Source organism: Erpetoichthys calabaricus, chromosome 3 (assembly GCF_900747795.2).
Source record: "Erpetoichthys calabaricus chromosome 3, fErpCal1.3, whole genome shotgun sequence".
NCBI classification, from domain to species: domain Eukaryota; kingdom Metazoa; phylum Chordata; class Cladistia; order Polypteriformes; family Polypteridae; genus Erpetoichthys; species Erpetoichthys calabaricus.
Window position 1 is genome coordinate 273982064 of NC_041396.2, and position 25612 is coordinate 274007675.

The 25612-nt window shown below is 37.1% G+C and overlaps 1 protein-coding gene across 1 annotated transcript; it reads left to right on the forward strand.

Moving 5' to 3' along the window:
* The first annotated feature begins 750 nt into the window (after positions 1-750).
* LOC114648960 (asialoglycoprotein receptor 1-like) lies at positions 751-18028 on the forward strand. Its single transcript, XM_028798315.2, has 10 exons — positions 751-857; positions 1157-1238; positions 1510-1632; positions 6224-6295; positions 6396-6479; positions 7846-7956; positions 10676-10774; positions 10854-11002; positions 14318-14427; positions 15698-18028. Exons 2-10 carry the CDS (start codon positions 1172-1174, stop codon positions 15843-15845), a joined length of 963 nt encoding a protein of 320 aa, XP_028654148.1. The 5' UTR covers positions 751-857; positions 1157-1171; the 3' UTR covers positions 15846-18028.
* The last annotated feature ends 7584 nt before the right edge of the window (positions 18029-25612 follow it).

The window sequence follows — 25612 nt, forward strand, 5'->3', positions numbered from 1 at the left end:
ATAACCATGTAACAAATCCATGGTCTGGAATTACTTGTTACTACAGTAAGGAACAAGAGACTTGAGCAAAGAAAATTATATTCTGTTCAAAAATCACAAGGATTCTGTTAAGACATGCAAATCTGGATGCCAAAATGACAGATTATTAATTTAAAGGTTGAGCATGAAGTAAATGTTTCAAAGACATTCTCTGTAAACATCAACCCACTCAAATCAGTTTCCATAAATTTTGGAGCTGGTTTCCTTTAGAGGATTATGGAGAACAGAAGACAATCCCAAGAACACTGGGCATAAGGTAAGAAAACACCGTAGACAGGACACCACGTACAGCCACATTAACTCATACCAAGCTAAACTGTCACACTGCTCCGATGTGGTGAAAAATGTAATGAAGAAAGCCACACATGGAGGAAGAATCCATATTGCATATTAATAAAGCCAGTTTGGGAAAAAAGGGCAGCTTCCTGTATGCTGCAAATGTTTTATATTACTGGCATAAGATATACCTTAAAAAATATTCTGATTGTCTTTTCTTTTTATTTATTGAAGTGTGTGCTCTATTGTCTAACAGTAAGTGGGCCAAAACCTTTACAGTATGTGTTCTTCTGATGTTCACTCCTGCGTGTGATTTTTTTTTTGTTGAACAATCACTTATGAGGTATGGAAAACAGGGTAGTTCCAAGTTCATTCTCTGTAAAATAGTCTCTTTTTTCAGAAATGAAATTCAGCAAAAAATTTCAGTTTCTACAGGAGAAAACAGGAAAAAGAGGAAGTTTGCTAGCTGAATTAAAAAGCCTGTATGTTCTTTACAGCCAGACAATCACGACTTTCCCATCCTTCACGAGAGGACACCACAGGTCTGACTGGTCTTTTCTTTTTATTTCTGGAGGAATGATTATCAAAAATAATATGCTGTAACGTAGAAGACCAAGAAGGGGCTCAGTGGTGGTTTTGTGGCCATTATGTGTGTGCTGGTATAAGAAAACTGCAAACCTAGAAGGACAACCCATCTGCATTTTATATAGCACCTTTAATAATAACCAATATTACCAATAAAAATAGAAAAGGTTCTCATTATATCAGTTGGGCTAATCAAAAATGAGGCGGAGGGGGCATATTTGATTAATTCCTTATTTCTACAAAAAAACTGTTTTAGGAATCTTGTCATAATATGGATCAAGAGGATCACAGACAGCTTTCACTGGATGTTGAAGAAGAAACATTTTTCAAGACTAAAGGTATATGTTTAATTCCCTTTTCTATTCGGAGACATAAAAACTTTAATAAAAACTTATAATTGCTTTATGAATTGTCAACACTTCACCAAACTGTAAACGAAATGGATTCAAGATGATGGGACAATCTGATCCGCATTATTTTCCAAATGTAAATCAACCAGAATCTATTCATACTGATCATGCTAAAGGAAAGAAGCCTAAAGAAAACAAAATCTTCTTAATACTAATTAAGGTGTGGACATGAAATTTGAATCAGTTGTTGTTTTTTCAGCATGGATACCAAGCATGAGATTTTTCAAGACAGAATCTAGAAGAGGGAATAAAGGCCATTGGCTTTTTATGGGTTTCTGTGTCCTTTTCACTGGAATTATTGCTATCACTTTGGTGCATCATTGTGAGTCCCCCTTTTTTTTATTATATATTCAGTAATTTTTTTTTCTACATGGAAGTCTATAGCTTGAAAGAAAAATGTATACCTTGTGTGAAGGACTGAAGGAGTTGTAGTGGACTTGTCACTGTCCATATTCATATAATGAGGGTAATAAGATGTTGTGTTACACATCAAATCAAATCAAATTTTATTTGTCTCATACAGTTATACACAGTATGTCCAATAGAGTATGTTGTGAAATTATTAGGTGCTTGACTCCAAGAATATAAAAAGGCAATAAACAAATATGCAACTGCTATATATAAAAACTATAATAATAAATATTAACATATACTGTACAATGGTAGGAGTACTGTATATTTTATTAATAATGTAAAAATGTATAATACATAAATTAATTAATTAATATAAGAATATACATGGCAAATGAGATAACTGATGATAGGGAATCATGTAGCTCTAAACACTGTCCTTGTCTGGGATGCAAATGAACTTTGGGCAAAAGTTGCTCCTTAGTCTCTCTAAACTGGTCTTCAGGCAGCTGTATCATTTCCCTAACCACAGCACAGAGAAGTGGCCATTTTTGGAATTGGAATGGCTGATATCTCTGATCATTTTTGTTGCCCTGGTCCAACATCACATGGCATAGATCTCCTGGAAGTTAGAGAGTGCATACCAAGTGATGCTTTCAGATGACTGCAAATCTCCATGTAATCCTTTGTGGTCCTGCTGCATGATGTTTCCAAACCAGGCCTGATACTTCCTGTAGTGGATTTGTAGAAATTTTTTGGTATCACGGAAAGCTGCCAAAAATCCCTCATGCGTCAGGTGTGGTAAACATGATTTTGTTGAACCAATGTGTCAATGTGATGGACCATATCAGATCCTCTGTGTCTTCTCTGTGTTTACACCAATGTTTCTGAAGCCGAGCACCTTCTCCATCTGGTTGCTGATAATACTGAGGGTGTGATAGTACTTCTTCTGTTTTCTCCCAAAGTCTATAATCAGCTTCTTTGTCTTGTTGACATTCCAAAGAAGACTGTTGTCCTGACACCAGTGTGACATAATCCACTGAAGGATTAACTCCCCAGCCTCACATATGCAGTAAATGTTGTGGACTTTCTTCAGCAGATGACATTAAGGTGGCCATGCCTCTTAGTGTTCCACCCAGAAAACACAAGCAATGCAAGAACACATAAAGACACGGTACATGAATATTAAATAATAACAGAAACTGCGTGAACTACAATGCCAAACCAACAAGAAAAAAACTGCACACAGGGACTGAACTCTGGCTGTAACATAACAGTTAGGTCTGAGAGAAACCTGACTTGGTTAAGATGGTTTTCTCAAGCAACTATTGCATGTGACTTGTGATAGTAAATTGGTAGTGTTATATCCATTTAGGTCTAATAAAGTGAAGCTGTTCTGAGTTCTGGGCTGCACCAGTCCGTGGACTCAGGTTGTGGTCAAGGGTCCTCTTCCAGGTGGGAATATAAGAAATAGATTCTGCTTCTAACCACTACTCCTTCCTATGCCAATTTTAAATTTGTCTTCATCAACCCAGTGGACTGATCACATTCATGTTCGTCTTTTTGGCTATACCTCAGATATGCCTTCAAACTTTTGTCCAAAGTGATTATTTTTACAATACCTTTAATTTACCACTAAAGGCATTCCAATGAAAACACAAGCCTCAATAAATGGATTACATGATTGAGATGGGTTTTAAAGGTAGAATTTAATTAATTTGTTACTATAAATGAATTTGGTAATGACAGTGTCCTTCCTAAACAAAGTAGTAGTTGAAAATATAAAATGCAATTGATTTTAATGTCTCAGAGGAACATGTGTGTGCTGCAGTAGTGTATAAACATAAATTACTGTTCCATGGATATATCTTTAAATATAATATGCTACCGTGGCTGTTTGTTTGTCTGTCCAGGATTTTAAATCACCTGTAGGTCGCAAACCATTTGACTTATTGACCTGAAATTTGGTACACGTATACTACATGATGTCTACTATCCGCTTTTGGGGTGATGATTGACCTCCAATGTTAATCCACTTTTTATTTTTATTTTATTTTATTGTAGAATCAACTCTCGGCAGTAGCCAGCAGGGCGGCCGTGCGGCGCTGCCCGGGGTTTGGCTGGGATTGGCTCCAGAGTATGTCACAGTTAGCATCTGTAGTTGCTGGATTTTGGTGTCATGATGATGTCAGATTATGTTACTAGGAATTGCATGTGATGATGGATTATACGATAGTATAACATTTTCTGGGCAGCACGGTGGCGCAGTGGGTAGCGCTGCTGCCTCGCAGTTGGGAGATCTGGGGACCTGGGTTCGATTCCCGGGTCCTCCCTGCGTGGAGTTTGCATGTTCTCCCCGTGTCTGCGTGGGTTTCCTCCGGGCGCTCCAGTTTCCTCCCACATTCCAAATACATGCAGGTTAGGTGGATTGGCGATTCTAAATTGGCCCTAGTGTGTGCTTGGTGTGTGGGTGTGTTTGTGTGTGTCCTGCAGTGGGTTGGCACCCTGCCCAGGATTGTTTCCTGCCTTGTGCCCTGTGTTGGCTGGGATTGGCTCCAGCAGACCCCCATGACCCTGTGTTCGGATTCAGCGGGTTGGAAAATGGATGGATAACATTTTCTTTTGCTTCATGAAATTCATGTAGTGTGATTATTTACATATTTTTACTCAATCATCTATGCAATCCAACATTTTATTGAGAGAGAAGGAAAGGGGAGAACATTAACAGTAGACATTTCAATGGTTTTAGAGATATGTAGATGTAAAAAGGAATGATTCAACCACTTAAAAAATTTTTTGTGACTGACCTCTTTATCTTATAAAAATGACTCACAAAAACAGAGTCATCTTCATATTTAAAATATGCCAGTCCTTATCTGAATTCTCAGTCATTTGTGTTGTGCATTGAAGTCACAGACTTGGCGAAGGTGGTGTGTGAGACCTCCAAAAGAGTCATAAGGGAGGCCAGGACCTTCACTGGTCTACCAAGAAGAAACTTAACCTCAAGTCATGCAGCCTTCCAGCTGCTACCTACAAGCCCAAATGGGAAGCTAGTTTCAAAAGCTCAAAAAAACACACTTCAAAAACCATAGTCCTGGAACATCTGCATTAATTGACAAAAAACAGAAAATTTCAAACAAAAACAATACTTACAGAAACTCCAAAAATAAACTCAGTGCTCCTCTGCAGAGGTTCTCTTTCTGCTGGAGTTATAAAGCCAGAAGAAGGATAGAGCAGTGATAACAGGGTGGCCCTGCCTCCAGGGGCTGCGCCAACAAAGTACAGAAAATGGCAATAAATGTAAAGGTAAAGAGTACAACACAACAGACAAAACAAATCTAACAAAAATAAATAAAAACATGGAAAATAATAATTCAAACTTAACAAAAACAATTATAAGGCAGAAAATAAACAGAAGATGGGGAAAAAACAGAGGATATAAAACAAAACTTTGTATACAGGAAAGCTATGCATTTATTTAATTTTAATATTATTTAATTTTTGGAATGAATTTACAATTTAGTCCCCAAGTACAATTAAGTTTTTAGTTCCTAATAATTCTCTCCCACAAAATGGGTACTGGATTATTGCATAATGGATGGATGTACTGCATGCAGCTACACTTTCAATTTCTGCAAGTCATGCAAGTTTCAAAGAAAACACAAAGAATGAAGTAAGAAATTTGGAGAACTGCATGCTAGCTGCCTTAACACACAAGTCTCATATCCCACGATAATAAAAATCTATAAAAGTGATTGTTTCTCTAATTTTAAACATCCTGTGCTGCTTCTGTCTCTCAGTTTCATATCAAGCACAGTGTCTACATCCCTCTCCAGAGGAGCAGCGCTGAAGAAGATGCATTTGAATTTTAGTATAACAGAAGTAGACAATTCTCTATGCACTAAGAAACAAAGTTCTCCACCTTACACCTATGCTCTGTCTCATCCCCGTTATCAGTACACCTTAAAAATGCAGAAACGTCTAAGAGTTTCTTCAAGTGAAATGACCTGGTGTGTTATATTCATAGTCAGGGGTGTACAGAGTGAAGAGAAAAGAAGACAGGCCTGTCCCTTGTGATGCTCCAATGTTGCCCACATATGTATTAGAAATACAGTCCTTGAGTTTAACAAAAATACAGTCTGCCTGACAGATAGTCCATCATCCAGGACACTAAAGGCTTGTACACCAGTATATCTCAGAGCTTACCTTTTAAAAGGGATGGTCAGATGGCAATGAAGGCACTGGAGAAATCAAAAGCACAATCCTCACAGTACTGCCAGCTCAGTCCAGTTGAGAATAAGTCTTGTGGAGCAGACAGATAATGGCATCCTCCACTCCAGTCTTAGTCCAATAGGCAGACTGCTAGTCTGCTTTACTGGGACCCTTCATATGCAGCTGCCCTCTTTGGACACTTAACATTAAACAGAGAAATTGACTCAGTGCTAATCTGCATTCATTATATTATTCTGTGGTCATCAGTGTCTGTCCTTTTAGTTTTATTGTTTTTTTTTTTTTTGTTTCTCACACCAGCATTTCAATTTTGCCTGTTGTTTTCTTTGCAGCCCTGTGGATGAGCCGTGAACTGAAGACAACCCAAGAGTATGTCAAGACCCTGAACATCTCATTAACCACAAGTCAGTCACAAGTTTCCAAATAAAAATCATTCAAAAAATAAGTTAAGTCAAACCTGCTTTCTTGTCTAAAATCCCAAATTATGACAATTTGTGTCTGCAGACATGGCTGCAAACAGAAATGGATTACAAGAAAAAGAAGAATTTGCTAAACTCACATCCCACCAGCAAGCTTCAAAGGAAAATGGTAATACTTCAGCAATTACATGTTTACTCAATATATAGGCAGAAATTGTATTTACTATTCTGTTTTTGGCGCTTTCAATGTCAAGTGTAAGCGAGCACCTTTCTGTTGGGTGGGCCTTTCTCAGGGCTAATGAAGGTGCACCACAATAGCTAGCCATCACATTTATAGCTCCCACTCTGCAGAAAAAAAATGTGAACATTCTTTGTAGCTTTAAAATTTTGTCCCCAAGAAAATGACTTTGAAATCAAAAGACTATGATAATATCAAAAACGTTGCTCAAGCACAAAATAGTGAAGTATCTTCCATCCATCCATCCATCCATCCATTATCCAACCCGCTATATCCTAACACAGGGTCACGGGGGTCTGCTGGAGCCAATCCCAGCCAACACAGGGTGCAAGGCAGGAACAAACCCCAGGCAGGACGCCAGATAAAAAGAACCTTATCTTGTACCAGGACAAGTTTGATAAAACCTTTTTGAGTCAGTAATCAGGCAGGAGAAAGCTTGTCCATCTGCGTCATTTATCTACTCTTGCAACACCATGCTGAAGAGGGAGCATCCATCACAGCAGTCTGTTAGAACATGGTCAGAAAAGTAAAAAATTACAGGTAGGTGGATATATTTATAGACAATTGAATTTGCATAACACTGCTGAATTAATGCTTACATATCATACTCTGATTGGTAACAAGACATGAGGTGTTTTAACATAGAGTACAATCAGCGTAAAATAAACGTCTTTCTCCATTATATCTATATTTTTCAATATCTCTTAAATCCAGCTCTAATTTTGTTATGAAAGTCTGAAAGAACATTATATCAGCCAAATTTCAAAACCATCCCCCTGGAACATTCGGCTTGTTTACTTGGCCATTTAAGCAGTCTCTTCATGACATTAGAAAATCAAATGTTATATTTCTCTATGCATTGCAAACCAAAATATATAACTACTGTTACCTCTAAATTATTCACTCACATCTGTGATGAACTTGTCCCAACCCCCCTTTCCTGGAGTGGGTCCTACCCAATGCTGCTGAGACAGACTGGGGCCTCTTGTCTCTCTGTTATACATGATGTGATTATTAAGATGTAAAGTTAAAAGATATTAAAAATTCAGTTTCTGTCTGAGTTGACTTTATATTTTAAATGTTTAAATGTATCTCGCATACTGTGTGTCACATAATAAAAATGACTGCTAATTTATGTTTAGGTGAGGCAAATCAACATTCAATATGAGGCCTGGGTTGAAAAAGCTGGTCTTTGCATAGTCTTTTCTTGTATTCCATAACTCAAATGTTCCTGTGTGAAAAGTGTCTTTATACATATTTCTAAGCAAAATCATTTTGTTTCTCCTTATAATGTTAGATTTTGGGCAGAAATTTGAAGCATTTGAGCTGCTGGTGAAAAACTCTAGCACTGAAGAGAAAGACCACTACATGAAACTTCACACTGAATTGCAAGCCTTGGAAGAAAAGGGTAAATCTAGTTACCAATACTAATAGTCTTGTTAGATATCAAGTAAATCATTTACAGTAATCCCTCCTCCATCGCGGGGGTTGCGTTCCAGACCCCCCCCGCCCCCCCGTGAAAGGTGAAAATCCGCGAAGTAGAAACCATATGTTTATATGGTTATTTTTATATTGTCATGCTTGGGTCACAGATTTGCACAGAAACACAGGAGGTTGTAGAGAGACAGGAACGTTATTCAAACACTGCAAACAAACATTTGTCTCTTTTTCAAAAGTCTAAACTGTGCTCCATGACAAGACAGAGATGACAGTTCCGTCTCACAATTAAAAGAATGCAAACATATCTTCACGAAGCAGCTGCACAGAAGGTAGTAAAGTGAAGATAATCTTTCAGCATTTTTAGACGAGTGTCCGTATCGTCTAGGTGTGCGAACAGCCCCCCTGCTCAATCCCCCTACGTCAGGATCAGAGAAAGTCAGCGCAAGAGAGAGAGAGAGAATAGTAAGTTGGGTAGCTTCTCAGCCATCTGCCAATAGCGTCCCTTGTATGAAATCAACTGGGCAAACCAACTGAGGGAGCATGTACCAGAAATTAAAAGACCCATTGTCCGCAGAAATCCGTGATATATATTTAAATATGCTTACATATAAAATCCGCGATAGAGTGAAGCCGCGAAAGGCGAAGCGCGATATAGCGACGGATTACTGTATACTTTTAGAAGTAAAAATTGAGGATTGATGTCTGTAATGATGATCTGAGGTAACAGAACATGAGAGAGCTCAGCAAGTATCAATTTATTTCAGTTCAGTTATTTATTTCTTTATTTATTTACTAGGGGGCTTCGCTCACCATGGCCCCACCCCCACCCCTCCGGCATGCGCCAGCCACTTCACATCTCTGCCACTCGTGTTTGTGGATTTCACTTTCACCAAACAGCAAATCTTTTAATTCTCACAGATACGCCTCTTCATTGGGATGAAACCCTACTTTTCCCTGGTGGCAACACTAATTAGACGATCTACAAGTCTCCAACTTAAAGTTAAAAACCTTACAATATCTACATACTTCTGATATATCACTTATGTCCATATATTTGATCTTTTTTAGCTGTACCGTTTTATCACTGAGTAATAATTTCCGTTTGTTTGCGCTAATTCGATTTTTACCATCATTTTTTTGAGACTTTCCGAATTTTAGTACTTTCATTATCTATAACCTGCTCTCTATAGGGCTCTTCATTGAATGCAGGTGCAGAGTGATATAACAAGTTCACAAGAGAAAAAACAATGACAAACTTTAGAAATTATTATTTAAGTAATGCATGCATTGTAAGAAAGACCAAGACAAGGCATAAAGGGTTGGGGCACTTTCATGATCCAAGTATAATTATAAACAAACAAAAACATGATAAACAGTGATTAAATGCATTGTACCAGGGGTCTATATGGGATCTAAGAAGGAAGGGGCAGGTCCAGGAAGGTGCATGAGGTGGATCAGGAAACAACCTTCTGTCCTCCAAAGGGAGGAGATGGAAAGGCAACAGAGCTTAACCCTGGTTTGGAGCAGGCTTACAATCACCAGAGCCCTTCAGCTGTCCCCGAAACACACACATGTGACAACATATACGGATATGCAGTAGATTAGTTTAAGTTTAAACACTCAGTGAAACAAAGGAGTTCCAAACTGATTAATATGAATATATCCTAACAGTATCTGTCCATTAACTGACTGATGAATTTTGGCCAGTTGGCAATGGAAGAGAGGAAACCCAAAACTCAATTTAGCAGCATCCCTGAAGAAATTCCTCTTTTGAGGGGTCGGTTATAGCACAAAGGCAATGTCAGACAGAGTCACAGTCCTAGAGACCTAGAGAACAGTCCTGATTAACCCTGGCAAAAGGCAAAAACATTGAAGAAGCCAAAGGAGGAAGAAGAAGAAAGATGCTGGAGGATTGTAGTGACGACAGTGGTTATTTCCTGGCAAGGCGCCTTTAAAACTAACAAAGATTAGAAAGATGCCTTTCAGATAGAAACAATAAACAAAATGAATTATTATTAAGAGAGTTCCTCAAACCATCACTCTACATGAAAGAAAACATGAACTGTCAATGAAGTAAATCACGCTCCCTTTACATAATGCTTTTTGCATAGGGAGTGTTGTTGTACAGGTACAATATATGAAGACATCGAGGATGATGTTGTATAGATAAAAGGTAAATAAACAAGTATAGGCATTATTTAGTGATTTGAGCTAATTAGGAAGTTCTGACTGATGGTCATGGATCTCTTGTCACCAAGGGTGAGAATTTGAAGGTAAGGCTCTAATTTTCCCAAAACATGCAAAAAAAAATAATGCAATAAATTCAGCAAACATGGCAAAAATAATTGAAAATTTACCAGGAAATCTATGATTTATATAATTATTGATATATATAATTATTTGAACAAGTACAGTAAGTTTATTTTTGTTTCATAAATAATCAGTATACTGTGTTAAATGTGCATAAATTCTGGATTTAACATTTATATTGTCTATTTTTTTTTTTTACTTGATTAAGCAAAAAAGCTGTCACATTGATTTCATTGGCACCTTAGCATTTTTATTCATTCAAGGAATATGGCAGGCCATTTCAGATAACAGCAGACTGGATATTTTCAGAACTTAAACTTTTGCATTCCACTTTAATGTCACATTAAATGAAATTGAATTTAACCTTTCACCTCCAGTATATGAACATTTGAAACAAGTCCGATCCTCACTGGATGTCTTGACCACCGAAATCAAGATCCTAAGTAGGAAAGAAGGAAGCAAAGAAGGAAGAGCAGGTGAGACAAGCCTAATCAGCCAGTGCCTTACATTTGACTTTTTTTTCTGGGTTAATATAATATTTAAACTGTTTTTCAGAGCCCACTGCTGACTGCCCCCTAAACTGGCAGAAGTTCCAGAAGAGCTGCTATTATGTCTCCTTGATTCAAAAGGGTTGGAATGATTCCCGGGCCTTTTGCTTTGATATGCAGTCTGACCTTGTAGTGATAAACAATAAAAGAGAAAATGTAAGTATGGATTTGAATTATTTGGCATTAAAACAGAAGTTGGTTCAGTCAATGTACAGTCATTGCACGGTTGGACTTGTTATGTCCTGTGTCAGGATGACATGACAATACAGTATAATAATAAGACTGGCACACCTTGGCCAAATTCCTATAGTAATAATGCCAGTATAATCTCTATCTCTGAGACTCCATGTAATGGAAACCTTGGATAAAAAATGAAGAGTCGAACAATTTAATAGTAGAAGAAAACCGAAAAAAGCATGAGGAGAGCATGCAAACTTGACAAAGATAGTGGCTGGTGGAATCAGAATCTTAATGCTTTAAAGCAGCAATTATTCAGCATTATTATAATTATTATATTATTATTATTATTATTATGGTATGAGTGGAGCTCTAATCTCACATCCTAAACTTCACACACACAGAAAGAAACTTGCAAACAGACTCTACTCACATAAGCACTAATTATGAGTGATGTCTGCACCATCTATCACTCAGTACTGCAACATAGAGACTCACTAGCTACAGCATGAACAACAACCATATAATCTAGATCTAAGTTTACCTTGTTCCCCTAGAATGTTGTAGACACATAAAGGTTGAGATACTTTCATAGTGTCCCTGGATATAACCCAAAAGCTGTTACACCTTGGTCCCTTAGAAAAACCTAGACACACCTGTTCCTTATGTCAAAAATCCAAGTTGTCTTCCGAAACTCTTGATATTACACATATATTAATTGGCTAGCTATCATGGTGATGGTTTACTATTAAGTTTAAAATTATCTGATTATTTTAAACTAAGACAACCATAAATTATTTAGATAGCAAGAAAGGAAGAATGAACAAATGCATTAAAGTTATACGAGAAAGAAAAAATAGACAATTTTTGGGTGCAAAAAAGAAAGAATGCAGATGTAGTTAGGTAAATTGCCTTCAAGGATCTCGTAAATTACCTTTGTAAATTGTGAATCGTCTCCTTTAGTTTATCGCAGTTCATTTGAAAAAATTAAAACCATATAATAGAGGCAAAATCATATCATATGCTTTGCTCATTCATTGTCTGTGTAGAATTTGCTTGTTCTTAATGTGTCCACATGTGTTTCTCCGAACATGTAATAGATCAGTGAGGTACATTTTTTGGCATTTATTAAATGGTCCTACATGATTGTGAGTGTGAACTTGATTGGGTCTTTTGATGGGCTTGTGCCACATTGAGCCTTGCCTCCATACTTGCACCCAATGCTCCCCAGATAGTCTTCCAATGCACATGACCATGAATTGGATTAAACAAGTTTGAAGATGTTGTATAAATGATTGGGTTCTAAGTATATTCTGAAAATTTGTAGATCATTTTCTTTTATTTTTTAATTTCTGTTATCAGGACATTTTATATAACAAGTGATTAATTTTGAAATGCTTACTGCAAAAATGAAGCATTATTCTCTAATTCCGCAACAATACAAAATACTGCACAAAACGAGGGAGGTGGAGATACATACTGTTCTGAAATGGTTTTGTTAGATTTTTTCCTCTTTTTGTTAATTTTATTTGGTTATTTATGCATGCAAGAATAGGTTTTGCAGTTGCTGAATCCGTTTGTGGTGGGTTTTTTATTTAGTTTCAAACTCATTTTACAAGATCTGTAGATATTTTGCATCTCTTCTAATGCCATGACCGGGGATGACCAGAGTTCTCAACCTGTTATGTCATCAGATTAACTGTATAAAGGTCAGCCTCACTCACTTATTGATTATTCAAGAGTGTGGATAAAAACTTGATAGTGTGTGCTTTGCTTCATTTTTGACCTTAAATAACAGACATCTGAACGTTGTTTTTCTACCCAGGGTTTTTGTTTAACATTTTAGCTTTGATGAAAGATAGGACTGATTTTGGATTTAGACTTGGCATACCTGCTTTCTCTTTTCTCCTGGTGCCATCATATAAATTTCTTTGTCTCTTTTATATTGTTAAAGTTTGTATATTTTGTTTTTCATTTTTGTAATTTTCTTATTTTATATTAATTTTTTTGTTATTTAATATTTTATAGGTTTCAACTTGTTATGATTAACAATTTTTATAAAATTTTGCATTGTTTTTACAGATTAATGAAAGCTAAAAGGCACTTCTGAGAAGACTTTAGGCCTTTGCTTTGCATTTTGCTTTTGTTTCTTATATTTTGACAATTTTATTTTGCCAGCTTCTGCTCAGTTCTGTCATCTGCTTATTTTTCTTACCAGTCTAGGCCATACACATTCTCTAAGTGTCATTAACAAAAGTAAGACCAAAACATAATCCTTCAAATAAAATATAAAAACAGAACTACAGCATTTGAGCTAACTATTTATCTCATTTTTTACAACAAATGGAAAGTCTCAGATTTATGCAAAGAACTTAAAAATGGAAAGGTGAAATGAAATTCAGGCACTTGATGTTATAATTTAATCCAAATAAGAAAGGCCAAAAACAGTTGAACTTGCTCAGCCTAAAAACTTTAATTATTCAAATGAATTTGTTAATTACATTTAAAAAGAACAACTGCAAACATTTATTTCCAAAATACACATTTAAAATATAAAACAGTAAAAAAAAAAATGCTGATTACAAAAACACCAAAAAATCTTTAAATGAAGAACTAGCAAATAAATGGAATCTAATAGACAAGAATGAGAGCCAAAACTATTAATCCAAAAATCCAACAAACAATACAAAAATTGAAAAGACAGAAGAATCGAATGTCTAAATATTCAGAGACCTACAAAACTTACAATGAAAAACACAGAGCAGAGCTACTTAGAGCTAATGCCACAGCAATGTGTCTAAGGCAGCAGGTGTCCTACGTAGGATTATTTGGTAAAGCCTAATTGAAAACCTGACAGCACTAAGCAAGTAATTCTGAAGAAAGGGACAGGGCAAAATCATGATTTTACAAATAAAACAAAAGAAAAGGAAAAGGCAGGTAGATGGCAAACAAGGGAGCTATGGAAAATTACAGAAACAACTTAAAATAAAGACTAAAAAGAGAAACCCAGTCCTACCATTAGAACTCAATGGGATTTTACCAGTAGTTCTTAAACAAATGAAAAACATTAGTATAGTTCACCGTTTCTGAGTCAATTCCAGCAGTCATTGCCATTCAAGAAGAAATTATAAACCATCAGTCCTATTTAACATATTACTCATTTTTTTCCAATAAAGATTTAATGTTATCCCCTACCTTTACCCAGCTGTGCTCCTGACAGAGTCATTGATGTGAACACAGTTATGAAAATCAATAAGAATTTTTGTTTGTTTGTTTCTTTGTTTCTTTTTTCAGGATTTCATCAAGCAGAACAACTTAATGGGTGCCCTCTGGATGGGCCTAACTGAAATACACACAGATAATTGGGAGTGGGTGGATGGCACCAACTACGAATCTAACTTCAAGTGAGACATCCCTCTTTTAAAATCATAGTTTGTTAAACTGGCCTGAACTGCTAAGGTTTACCATGATATTTTGCTTACAGATATGGTTTATTAAAAAGTCTTTGTTTCTATCATTTTCCAAAATGTTGTGCTAGTGGTGTGAAGGAAGCTTTGTGCAAAACAAGAGGCACCTCATGAATGGTCAAAAATACATGACATGATTCTGTTATGCACAATTGTATACTCACTCAGAGTGGGCTCATTTATAGGCACAAGCTAACCTCAGATGCACTCCTTTACCAAATGAGAAAAACTGGAAACAACAAGCGTAATCTGCAAATAACTCACAGCAAAGTAGCATTCTTGGGGTTTAATCCATGCTTCAGCAGGTGTTAGACAACAGCACTAACTGCTGAAACACTGTGTGGTTTGAATGCATGAGTAGGCAGGGAATTCCATTATTTGTATAATTAGATTTCATTATATTAGATGCATTTTGACTTTATTATTTAGAAAAAAGAAAGGAAACAAGCTAACATCTTCAGTTAATTGCATAACATTTAAATTGGTTAAATACTGTATGCACTTTTGCTGCTCTAGGCTAATGTTGTACCTTATAGTTCCAAACCCGCCAAGCCAAACTGAGAGTTCTAGGATAGAGAGTTGTGTTTAGGCTGCATCAATCCCAAAGCAGGAGCCGATCCCGGAGGGGACATCATCACATGAAAATTCTGATAATTTAATAACAATTATCTAGATTCTTAATATGACGCTGTTCATTCTGTAAATATAAACTATAAATCAATCAGTCAAAATTTAATATGGTATCTTTTAGTACAATTTCATAATATAATCATTTTTGAATGATTTGTACTATTTGTACTATTAATCATGTTTGTAAGGGTTAAGTGGTGGCTCTGAGGCTAAGGATCTGCGCTGGTATCCCGAAGGTTGCCGGTTCGAATCCCTGTCACTGCCAAAAGAGATCCTACTCTGCTGGGCCCTTGAGCAAGGCCCTTAACCTGTAATTGCTCCAGGGGGCGCTGTACAATGGCTGACCCTGCGCTCTGACCCCAAGGGGTATGCGAAAAAACTAACAAACACTGTTGTAAGTCGCTCTGGATAAGAGCGTCTGCTAAATGATGTAAATGTTAATTAGAGAGTCCTGGACTCTTTAAAATCTTTATGTCTGTTTTCATTTGAACTTTGATTATTTATTCATTCTGAAAATGTTACATTATCTTCAGTCTGATTTAGACTCTACCTTATTATGTTCTCTCTTGGGGTACAGATTGTGGGCTCAAGGACAACCAGACAACTGGAAAGGACACCGTCTGTTTGGAGGTGAGGACTGTGTGTCACAACTGTGGACTGGAGAATGGAATGATGATCATTGCAACAGACTGTACTATTTCACTTGTGAGAAGGCTGGGAATTAGTCTCAGTTACAAAAGAAATGACTCCTGATTAAAACAAAAAAATATATATAAAAGGCACTTAAATTTGGGAAATACAGTAGACATAACAATATGTTCTCAATGTATTATTCATTCAGTGTTGAATCCATTTAATCCAATGCAAACTTTTGAGGCAAAATGAGGACTAATGAAGAAACCAAACCTCCAACCAACTTACATGCTACTTAGAGTCACCAACCTTTGCAAGTAATTACCAGGATTCATCTTGGTTTAATAATAACTTTACAGTACTGAGAATAAAAATGGTAGGTCTGGGCTTTAGGACTAGATATCAAACAAACCTATGCTCCTGCCACTTACACATAGGACTGGAGCTCTTTGGATATATTCTGTTATGTTCCTTTCTTTTTTATTTCTGGGAATATTTTATGCATACTAATCTTTGCATGACATGCTCATCTTTTCTCTGTAGTCTGGTTGAGAAGATCATTTTCAATTTGCAATATTTATCTTTAAATTTTTTTGTAATGGAGTCTGGGAGCTGGATGCTATTTTAATCTTGCTCTGTGAATTACCTCTTTAATGCTGTTGTTTCAAAAGCTGTTCTTTTCAGTCTTGAAATAATTATACTGATTTTAACAAAGTATAAAGAAAAAAATGACCAGCAACCAGTAATATTTTTGACATAAAATGGTGGTGGCCTCATGGACCTGGCAAAGAGACAATGTCAGAAAGAATGGGGTCATCCTGAGAAAATACCTATTAAATGGTCCCATGCAGAAGGGTTGTATGCATGTTTCACAGATAGTTGAGAGAGAGATGATTAAGCACTTACACAGCAACAATTATGAGTCGTTCTCCTCTGCTTAAATCCTTTGGCATGGGTACTTGGTCACCTGCAATCTTTGAAGGTTTCTGGCTTTGATCGACTCAAGGAGTTAAAGTGAGCTCAGATGGTGTTCCATCTGACCACAGGTGAGAGGAAGTCAGCATCATGAATGTGCAGGCAGTGAATGTGGCAGAGAAAAGATCATTGGAGCCTCTTGGAAAGAGACATGGAAGACTGGAGTGGCTTTTGAGGGCAGCCAAGAAAGGAGATGACCTCTAGTAAACCTCACATGAAGGAGCAAGGGAGTGTTGCTACATTTCATAATGTGTTGGGCTACCAGCATCAGTGATAATAACGTCAGCAGAATAATACAATAAAGAATATCTCACAAAATGAAGATCTAGCAACATATTGTCATGTGGTACAGTAAAAATATCAGAGGACAGTACAGTATTAATGGTATATGTCCTCATCCTGCTAGATTTCTCCTCTGCCTTTGACATGGTCAGCCACCAAATCCTCCTCCCAACACTTACTGGCCTTGGCATCAATGGGACTGTCTTCAGGTGGTTTGAGTCATATATCTTTGACTGATCCTACCATATGTCCTGTCTTGGAAAGATTTGAAAGATTCAGCAGGCAAGCACAGGGGTTCCCCAATGATCATGAGAAATTTGAGAAATGGGAGGAGACTATTCAGATCATCAAGCTTGCTGGTTTAGCTAATAGCTAAGCTAAGTTGTAGCTGAGATTCTTCTTAAAGGTTGTCAAGGTTTCTCCTCCAACTACACAACTTGATAGTTTATTCCAGTGTCCCACAACTCTTTGCGTAAGGAAGTGTTTCTTGGATTCAATCTTAAATGCATTTCCCATTAATTTCCACTGATATCCTCAAATATGTGATTCACCCTTAAGCTGAAAGAATAATGTTGTATCCACTTTATCAGTGCCTTTGAGGATTTTAAATGTCATGATTAGGTCCCCACGCAGTCTCCTCTGCTCTAGACTAATCAGGTTTAACCATTCCTTGTATGCATCTGTTTGTTCTCCTCTGCACAACTTCCAGTGCTGTTATGTCTTTCTTGTGCTGTGGTGACCAGACCTGCACACAGTACTCTAGATGCAGTCTTACTAGTGCATGATATAGTTTGAGCATAATATCCCTTGACTTAAATTCAACAGTTCTTATGATATAACCTAATATTTTATTTGCCTTTTTAATCACTTCTGTACATAGCTTAGTCAATGAAAAAGTTGTGTCAACATAAACCCCTAAATCTTATTCATATGTTGCTTCATGCAGACAGTATAATTGATGTTCCTTTTGCCTACATGTAGCACATTTCTACATTAAACTGCACTTTCCAGGTGTTCACCCAGTTATTTGTTCAAGTCTTTTTCAGTTCTTTTTGCCGCCTCTTCAGTGTCTGCCATCCCTCCAATTTTAGTCATTTGAAAATTTAACAAGTTTACTAACTACACCAAAATCAATGACAATATAAATGAGAAAAAGTAATGGTCCAAGGACAAACCCATGGTTGGCTCCATTGATGACATTCCTCCATGTGGATCATTCTTCTCTTACTTGTACTCTTGTCTCCTGCTGGTTAACTAGAGATACAGTTTTGTAGGTTACCACTGAAGCCTACAGCACCTAGTTTCAGAATTAATCTTTGGTGTGGGACTGAATCAAATACTTTTAGAAAGTGTAAGTAAATTAAGTTGAATGCTTTGTTTATGTCAACTATTCTGGTTGTTTCTTCAAAAAAATCTAAAAGATTGGTTTTGCAGGATATTCATCTCATTAACCCATGCCAGCTGCTATTTAGAATATTAGTTTCATTATGTAATTTTAGAAATTATTTCTTATTATAGTTTCTGTAACTTTTGCATGGCACAGAAGTACAATTTATTGATCTGTAGAATCCATTTTGTTTCCCTTCTTGAAGATTTAGAGTCACATTTACAACTTTCAGATTACTACTGGCCCTTCTCCTCTCCTCCCTTTACACCTCTTCACAGAGTCCTATCATCCACTCCCATGGTTTTTCTTATCAGTACTATGCTGAAGAAAACAGCTGTACCTATTGTTCCCTCCAAAGGCCATGTAGTATCGGGTAGAATCTCTGCATGTTTCAGTGATATTGCAAACTGAGTAAAGATTATTTAGCAAATCCTAGAACTATATGAGTTATGCTTTTATATCAAACATTTATACGTATATATACGTACATACTTTTATATGGAACATTTTAACAGCTCTGATACCTTGGACAAATAAGACAATTGTTTCACATTTGTCACAAAATTACTGTATATAATCTACTATTTTTAGTAGAATTATGAACACCTATTGTTTGAGTAACAAAGAGCTATCATTTAATCCCTCATTCTCCTGAGTTTTTGAGTTTAGTCTAACTGGTCTCAAGGCATCGGAGTGTTTTTTAGTGGTTTCACTGAAAGATTTAAAGGCTTAAGGAATGCTTTGGGGTGTCAAGGGTTTATGTCCTTGCTGGCCAGCACATCTTCAAATCCATGGTTATTGGCTGCTTTCACACTTTTTTTCTTCACCCCCATCCACCCACTCACGGATTCAGGTCCACCCCAGATCTTGTCCTGGACATTGACAATTGCTTTTAAAAGATACGTTGCAGGAGCCAGTTTGAGATTTGATAAAATACTGAAAAAGTACTGAATTTCTGCACAAAAAGAAGGGGTGGACACTTTCAGTGAGATGTGCATAATGGAGGTGAGTCCAGCCAAGAAATGATTTTCAAAACTTAGAGTTCTGTTGAAAATTACACTTAGTATGATAACAGTAGATGAGAAATGTTTGCAGGAAATGAGACCTTTGAGAAGGTATCAGCCTTTTTCAGCGGAAGATCTTACAAGATGTTAAGCAGTAAGGATTTCCTGGACAACAAATGCACTTTCACTAAGGCAAGCAGTGAACCTTTCCACATTTATGAAACAGGCAGGGAATGCACAGAGTAGCTAATGCCTCAGGAATCAGTTATATATGATGAAGGGGTAAAGGGACAGCCAATGGAGACGTGACATTAAGAGTGTAATACAGCACAAAGTAAGAGGTCAGAAAAAATGATTTTGCCTGTAAAAAATTAAAAAAATTATGGGATCAGGATAAAGAACTTGGCTTGTAAAACTATTTCTAACATTAATGGGGCCACATGAAACAATACAGGTTAACAGTTTTTTTGTTTGTTTTTTTTTAGATAAGCTCTGAGTTTTATAATTAATGTATTGAACTAAACAGTGCACAAGAAACCAGGAAATATAACTTCATTAAAAAAATGTGTCCTTTTTTGTAAGAAGTAGATAACTGTCAGAAATAATAACCAAATTCCCAAAAAAAGTTCATTTCCTTCCTCTTTATTGCAACTTTTTAATATTAAAAAAATGAAACAATTTAACCTATGAAAACCCATTTGGACAAATGCACACTAAGAGAAGCTTTTTTCTCAAATATTCACGGTTAAGTAAGATGTGTTTGCTGTTTTATATCTGTTTACTTGATGTCAAAAGAAAATTAGTGCTAAAACATCACAACTTTTTGGCACTGTTTTTATTCAAATGTTCGTAATTTTAACATTCTTTAAAGAGGACAGGTTTCATCCTGTTTAACCTCAGAAATATTGTGATGACTCAAATGTGAGGTCAACGTACACATCAGTTATGGTGGATAACAGAAATGGATCCAAGTGGCACAGCAAAGTAGGTTGGAAGACTGCATCTGACAAGACCCTCAGCAGCACATTGTACTCCATTACTGTTCCTTTCTAGATTTACTAATCCACATCACATTTGTAGTTCTGCAATATTTATACTCTTTCAAATGTAACCAAACAAATGCTTAAGAAACACATATAATATGTCTGGATTGTTTTTTTCTTAGCACCTCAGGGAACCTTACCTATAGTAGAAAAAATGCTAATCATGGCTATACAGGTCAAATAATAATATGCTTTGCTATACTCATATTCCCTCAAAAAGGGACTTAAATACAAACAGCCACTCTAATGTTGTATGCTGGTATGATTGTGTGATGCAAAGTGAAGAAAATTCATTTAAAAGCAATACTGTTGTGGATAATCTTCCTTATCATTTAGGTTCATTTACCTAACATATTCAAATATATTTTAATTTGCAACAATAAATGGTGTTTTCCAATAGTATACCTACACTGTTCTCCATAATGTTTGGGGGAAAGACACTTTTTTTCTTGATTTAGCTGTCTTTTTAAAATTATAATTCAAGTAGTTCAGATGTGATTAAAATGCACATTGCAGACTTTCATTTATGGGGATTTGCAGACATTTTGGTCACACTATGTGGAGATGACAACACTTTTTCTACATTGTGCCCCCATTTCAGGGCACCATGATGTTTGGGATAATTGGCGACATGGGTGCTTCCTTAGGTGGGTTTCATCGTTTCATATGATACCTAGGCTTGCTCCTACACTTTGAAGTATGCAGTTGCCATTGTTCAACATGAGGACAAGAGCTGAAAACCAAGAATAAAACCATTACAGACATCAATAAAACTCTAGGATGACCTAAATCAACTGTCTTGAATATTATTAAGAAGAAAGAACACACTGGTGAGCTCAGTAATCACAAAGGGAGTGGTAGGCCAAGGAAGACCTCCACTGCTGATGACAGAAGAATCTTAGCATCATAAAAGAACGGGCCCAAATGCCTGTCCAACAGACCAGAAATAGTCTTCAGGAGGAAGATGTAGATGTGTCAGAGATGAATATCCACAGAAGATTTCATGAACTGAAACACAGAGTCCATACTACAAGATGCAAACCATTAGTTAGCCACAAAAAGAGGAAGCCAGATTACAGTCTGTGAAGAAATACTTAAAAGAGACTGCAGAATTCTGGAAAAAGGATCTTGTGGACAGATGAGACCAGGGGCGGCCTTAGGCATGTGCAAACTGTGCACCTGCTGTTATCACAATGTTTGTTATAATATTTAAGTTTAATGTCACTGTCTCTGTACACACTATTATGGATTTATTCATACAGGCGGACCAAGTATGGTATGCAGGAGCTCAGATGCAGTATTCAGATGCTATATAGAACTATAATATCTGATGCTATGATACAACTGATGAGATATAATGATCACTATTTAGTAACACCATGTTAAATGTAACTTTTTGTCCAAATGTACTGTAACTTGTCATTGTTAATATTTACGCTGGTATTAGATGAATGGTACAGAAGCTATAGTGGTACTACACCTCACATTTCCACAAATGATCTTGAAATGTCTACACTGTAAAGGAGAATTGAGTACCTTTTGCTTTGTGGATATGACTTTCAAGTATTGTTTTTGTCACAGATCCAGTGACAAAGGGTGGTTTGTTATAACAATGTTTGTTATAATATTTAAGTTTAATGTCACTGTCTCTGTACACACTATTATGGATTCATTCATACAGGCAGACCAAGTATGGTACGCAGGGGCTCAGCATTTAGAATTGCCAAGCCAAGCACAGGATTAGATAGCCAAAAGACAACTGGAGAATTGAATAGGCAGCCTAAAGACAGACTAGTATATTTCTGTCCTCTGTCAGCACAAAATCCTCTTTCCTTGTTTGGAGAATGAGAACTGCATGTAGGCATTGTGCTATTCCTGTATTTTTGAAGGTGGGGTTTGAGTCCTTTCCTGTCCTTGTTTGGATCCAGAGAAAGAGCCTGCACGTGGAGCAACCAGTATATAAGGATGGACCTACGGGCAATACACTTTGAAGCTAATGGGCGGAAGACTATGTCCTCCATCCGGAAAATCCTTTCAGCGTGGTGACGAAAGATGGCAGACTGTGTAAATCAAATTCTTGATAGAGTCTGTCATAAGCTTCCTGTCTGTAATACTGCGTAAGCCGATATTAAACAAAGCTAAATTATCCTTATACTTCTCATGAGAATATCATGGGCCGCCACTTGGTTTTCAAGTTACGGACACACACATATAGAAGTGAAGCTAGTGCAAGTGGGCGAGTCCTCTTACAAGTTAATAAGATACCGTGTATAAGATACTATATTGACATTGGCGGGAGAAGGGGCCACTGATTCTTTCTCTGCCCAGGGCCTCCACGAGCCTAAAGCCGCCCATGATGAGACAAAGATGATCCTGCATCAGAGTGATGAAAAGAGCAAAGTATGGAGACAAAAAGGAATCGCCCAAGATCCAACGCAGACCACCTCATCTGTAAAACATGGTGGTGGGGGAGTTCTGGCTTGGGCACGTATGGCTCCCACAAATACTGGCATTGACTTTCATTGGCACAGCCCTTGGTCCTCATGTTGAACAATGGCAACTGCACACTTCAAAGTGTAGTAGCAAGCCTATGTATCTTATGAAGCAAGGAAACCCACCTGAGGAATCACAAACACCTTTGACACCAATTAACCCAAACATTACAGTGCCCTTAAATGGGGGGCCATGTAGAAAAAAGTGTTGTCATTTCTACATGATGTGGCCAAAATGAATGCAAATACCTTTAAACTGAAGTATGTAATGTACATTTTAATCACAAATTGTCTGAATTGTATGATTTGTAATTTTGAACTGTGGTGCAGAGGGTTAAATCAAGAAAAAATTAGTCTTTGTCCCAAACATTATGGGGGAGAAAGTGTTTCTTAATATAATCTAAGGCTTCCAGGATAGCTAAACAGCTTAAAATTAAAAATCTGGTTCATAAAATAAGGCTCCTTATATGTAAGTTATTTTTAGAGAACAAAATAAAGAGGTAAAATGCTATATGATGTCATCTCTTATTTGATGTGCTGGTGTACCTGATGTTAGGATCAGGTAGGCAGGCAGTTTCAAGCACTTTTTCCCCTGCTATTGTTGATTAATGGAGGATTGCTTTCTTGGTTTCTCTTATGGCTTGATACATTTCAAGCTTTATTGTTCTTCCCCTTTCTATGTTGTGATGTCACTGCTATAGGGAGAGTAGACTGACCCTTCTTGGGTTAAGCTCCACCACTTGCCATGTTTTCTTTGATGGAGAACAGTCACATTTTTCTATATTTAAATAGTAAAAAAGTTGTCTTTCATATGGGAGCCTTGAAAAACAATTGTAGTGTGAGATGATGCAGCTATTATTGTATAATCAGCAGAAGAAAAATAATTGGTGATGTCCCTGGTTTAGTAATGAGTCGTAAGAAGAACTCAAATTCCAAGATTCAGTGCAGCTGCATGGATTAAACTGTCCATAACCATAACACACTATTAGAGCAGTGATGCTACTGGACTGTTCTTTTCTGGCAATTTGTGTAAATATGGCTGCATCTTGTCACCAACTTTTAAAACCTCCTTTACTCTTAAAAATGAGAGTGCAGGCAGGGTGGAGAAGAGTGTCAGGAGTAATTTGTGACAGACAGGTATCAACAAGAGTGAAAGGGAAGGTCTACAGGATGGTAGTGAGACCAGCTATGTTATATGGGTTGGAGACGGTGGCACTGACCAGAAAGCAGGAGACAGAGCTGGAGGTGGCAGAGTTAAAGATGCTAAGATTTGCACTGGGTGTGATGAGAATGGACAAGATTAGAAATGAGTACATTAGAGGGTCAGCTCAAGTTGGACGGTTGGGAGACAAAGTCAGAGAGGAGAGATTATGTTGGTTTGGACATGTGCTGAGGATAGATGCTGGGTATATTGGCAGAAGGATGCTAAGGATAAAGCTGCCAGGGAATAGGAAAAGAGGAAGGCCTAAGAGAAGGTTTATGGATGTGGTGAGAGAGGACATGCAGGTGATGGGTGAAACAGAACAAGATGCAGAGGACAGAAAGATATGGAAGAAGATGATCCACTGTGGCAACCCCTAATGGGACCAGCCGAAAGAAAAAGAAGATGGAACCTTCATGTGGTTGGGTCTTTTTGGAACCAAAAATGATTCCCCTATGGCATCTCTGTGAAGAAACACTATGGCACGTTTATTTTCAAGAGTGTACATGAAAGAACACTTTTTGCTGTTAAAAGATAGCAAATCATAACAGTTCAAGTTGCAGCCTTTAAAATTAACACTATGACTGCAATGTCTATAATGAAAGAAGAAAAGAACAACTTAAAAATACATATTGTGAAGATATATAACAGAGCCTAAAGTGTAAAGGATTGGGGTTTCCCAAAGAACCCCAAAACATAAAGGGAAAAGAAACAAAAAGCAGTTTTGAGCTAGTTGTTTTTAAAACAGGCTCAGAGAAAGTGCTGGTGTGGGCTAATGTGGCTCCAGGGGTTCAATAATGCAAGCTGGCTCTGTTCCTTTACATATTGGGGGCAGGAAGAAGCAGGACTTACCAGTCAATTCAGAGGAAGGTCACTGGTACTCTGTTGGCTCATCAGAATGTTGGAGGAAGAGAGGTTAGTAACTGCATTTCACCCAAACTTATCCCCCATTTTCAGTGCTGTGCAGAGCCTCCAACATAATGCCATAGTGTGGGACAGTGGAGAAATTATTTCAGCATATGATATTTTTTTTATTTCAGTTCAATTTAATTCAATTCAAAAAGCAGTCATTAAGGAATTCATTCCCTCAGTCCTCTTCTGTAACCACAATTGCTCCATGGCATGAAAGTGTTTGCTCCTCCTCATGCCTTTTGTCTTTTGATTGTTTTTTCCAGAGATTCCCAGCTTCAGTAATTGTGGTCATGATGTTCTTCCTAGCTTCTCAAAGGAGGACGACAGTTTACTAGCTCATCTGGAATAATCCTTCTCTGGAGCTTTATTTAGAGGGCAGGACCATCCACAGAAATAGCCCAGCCTTTCATGTGGGCAGGATGTGGGCATCTAGTGTAATAAACAAAGTAAAAAGCACTTTGAGCTAAATTCACAAAGCATACGAGGATTAAAGATATAAAGGCTAAACAGGCTAAACAAAATACTTAAATAACAAGAAAACAACACTTATCACTCCCCTGTTG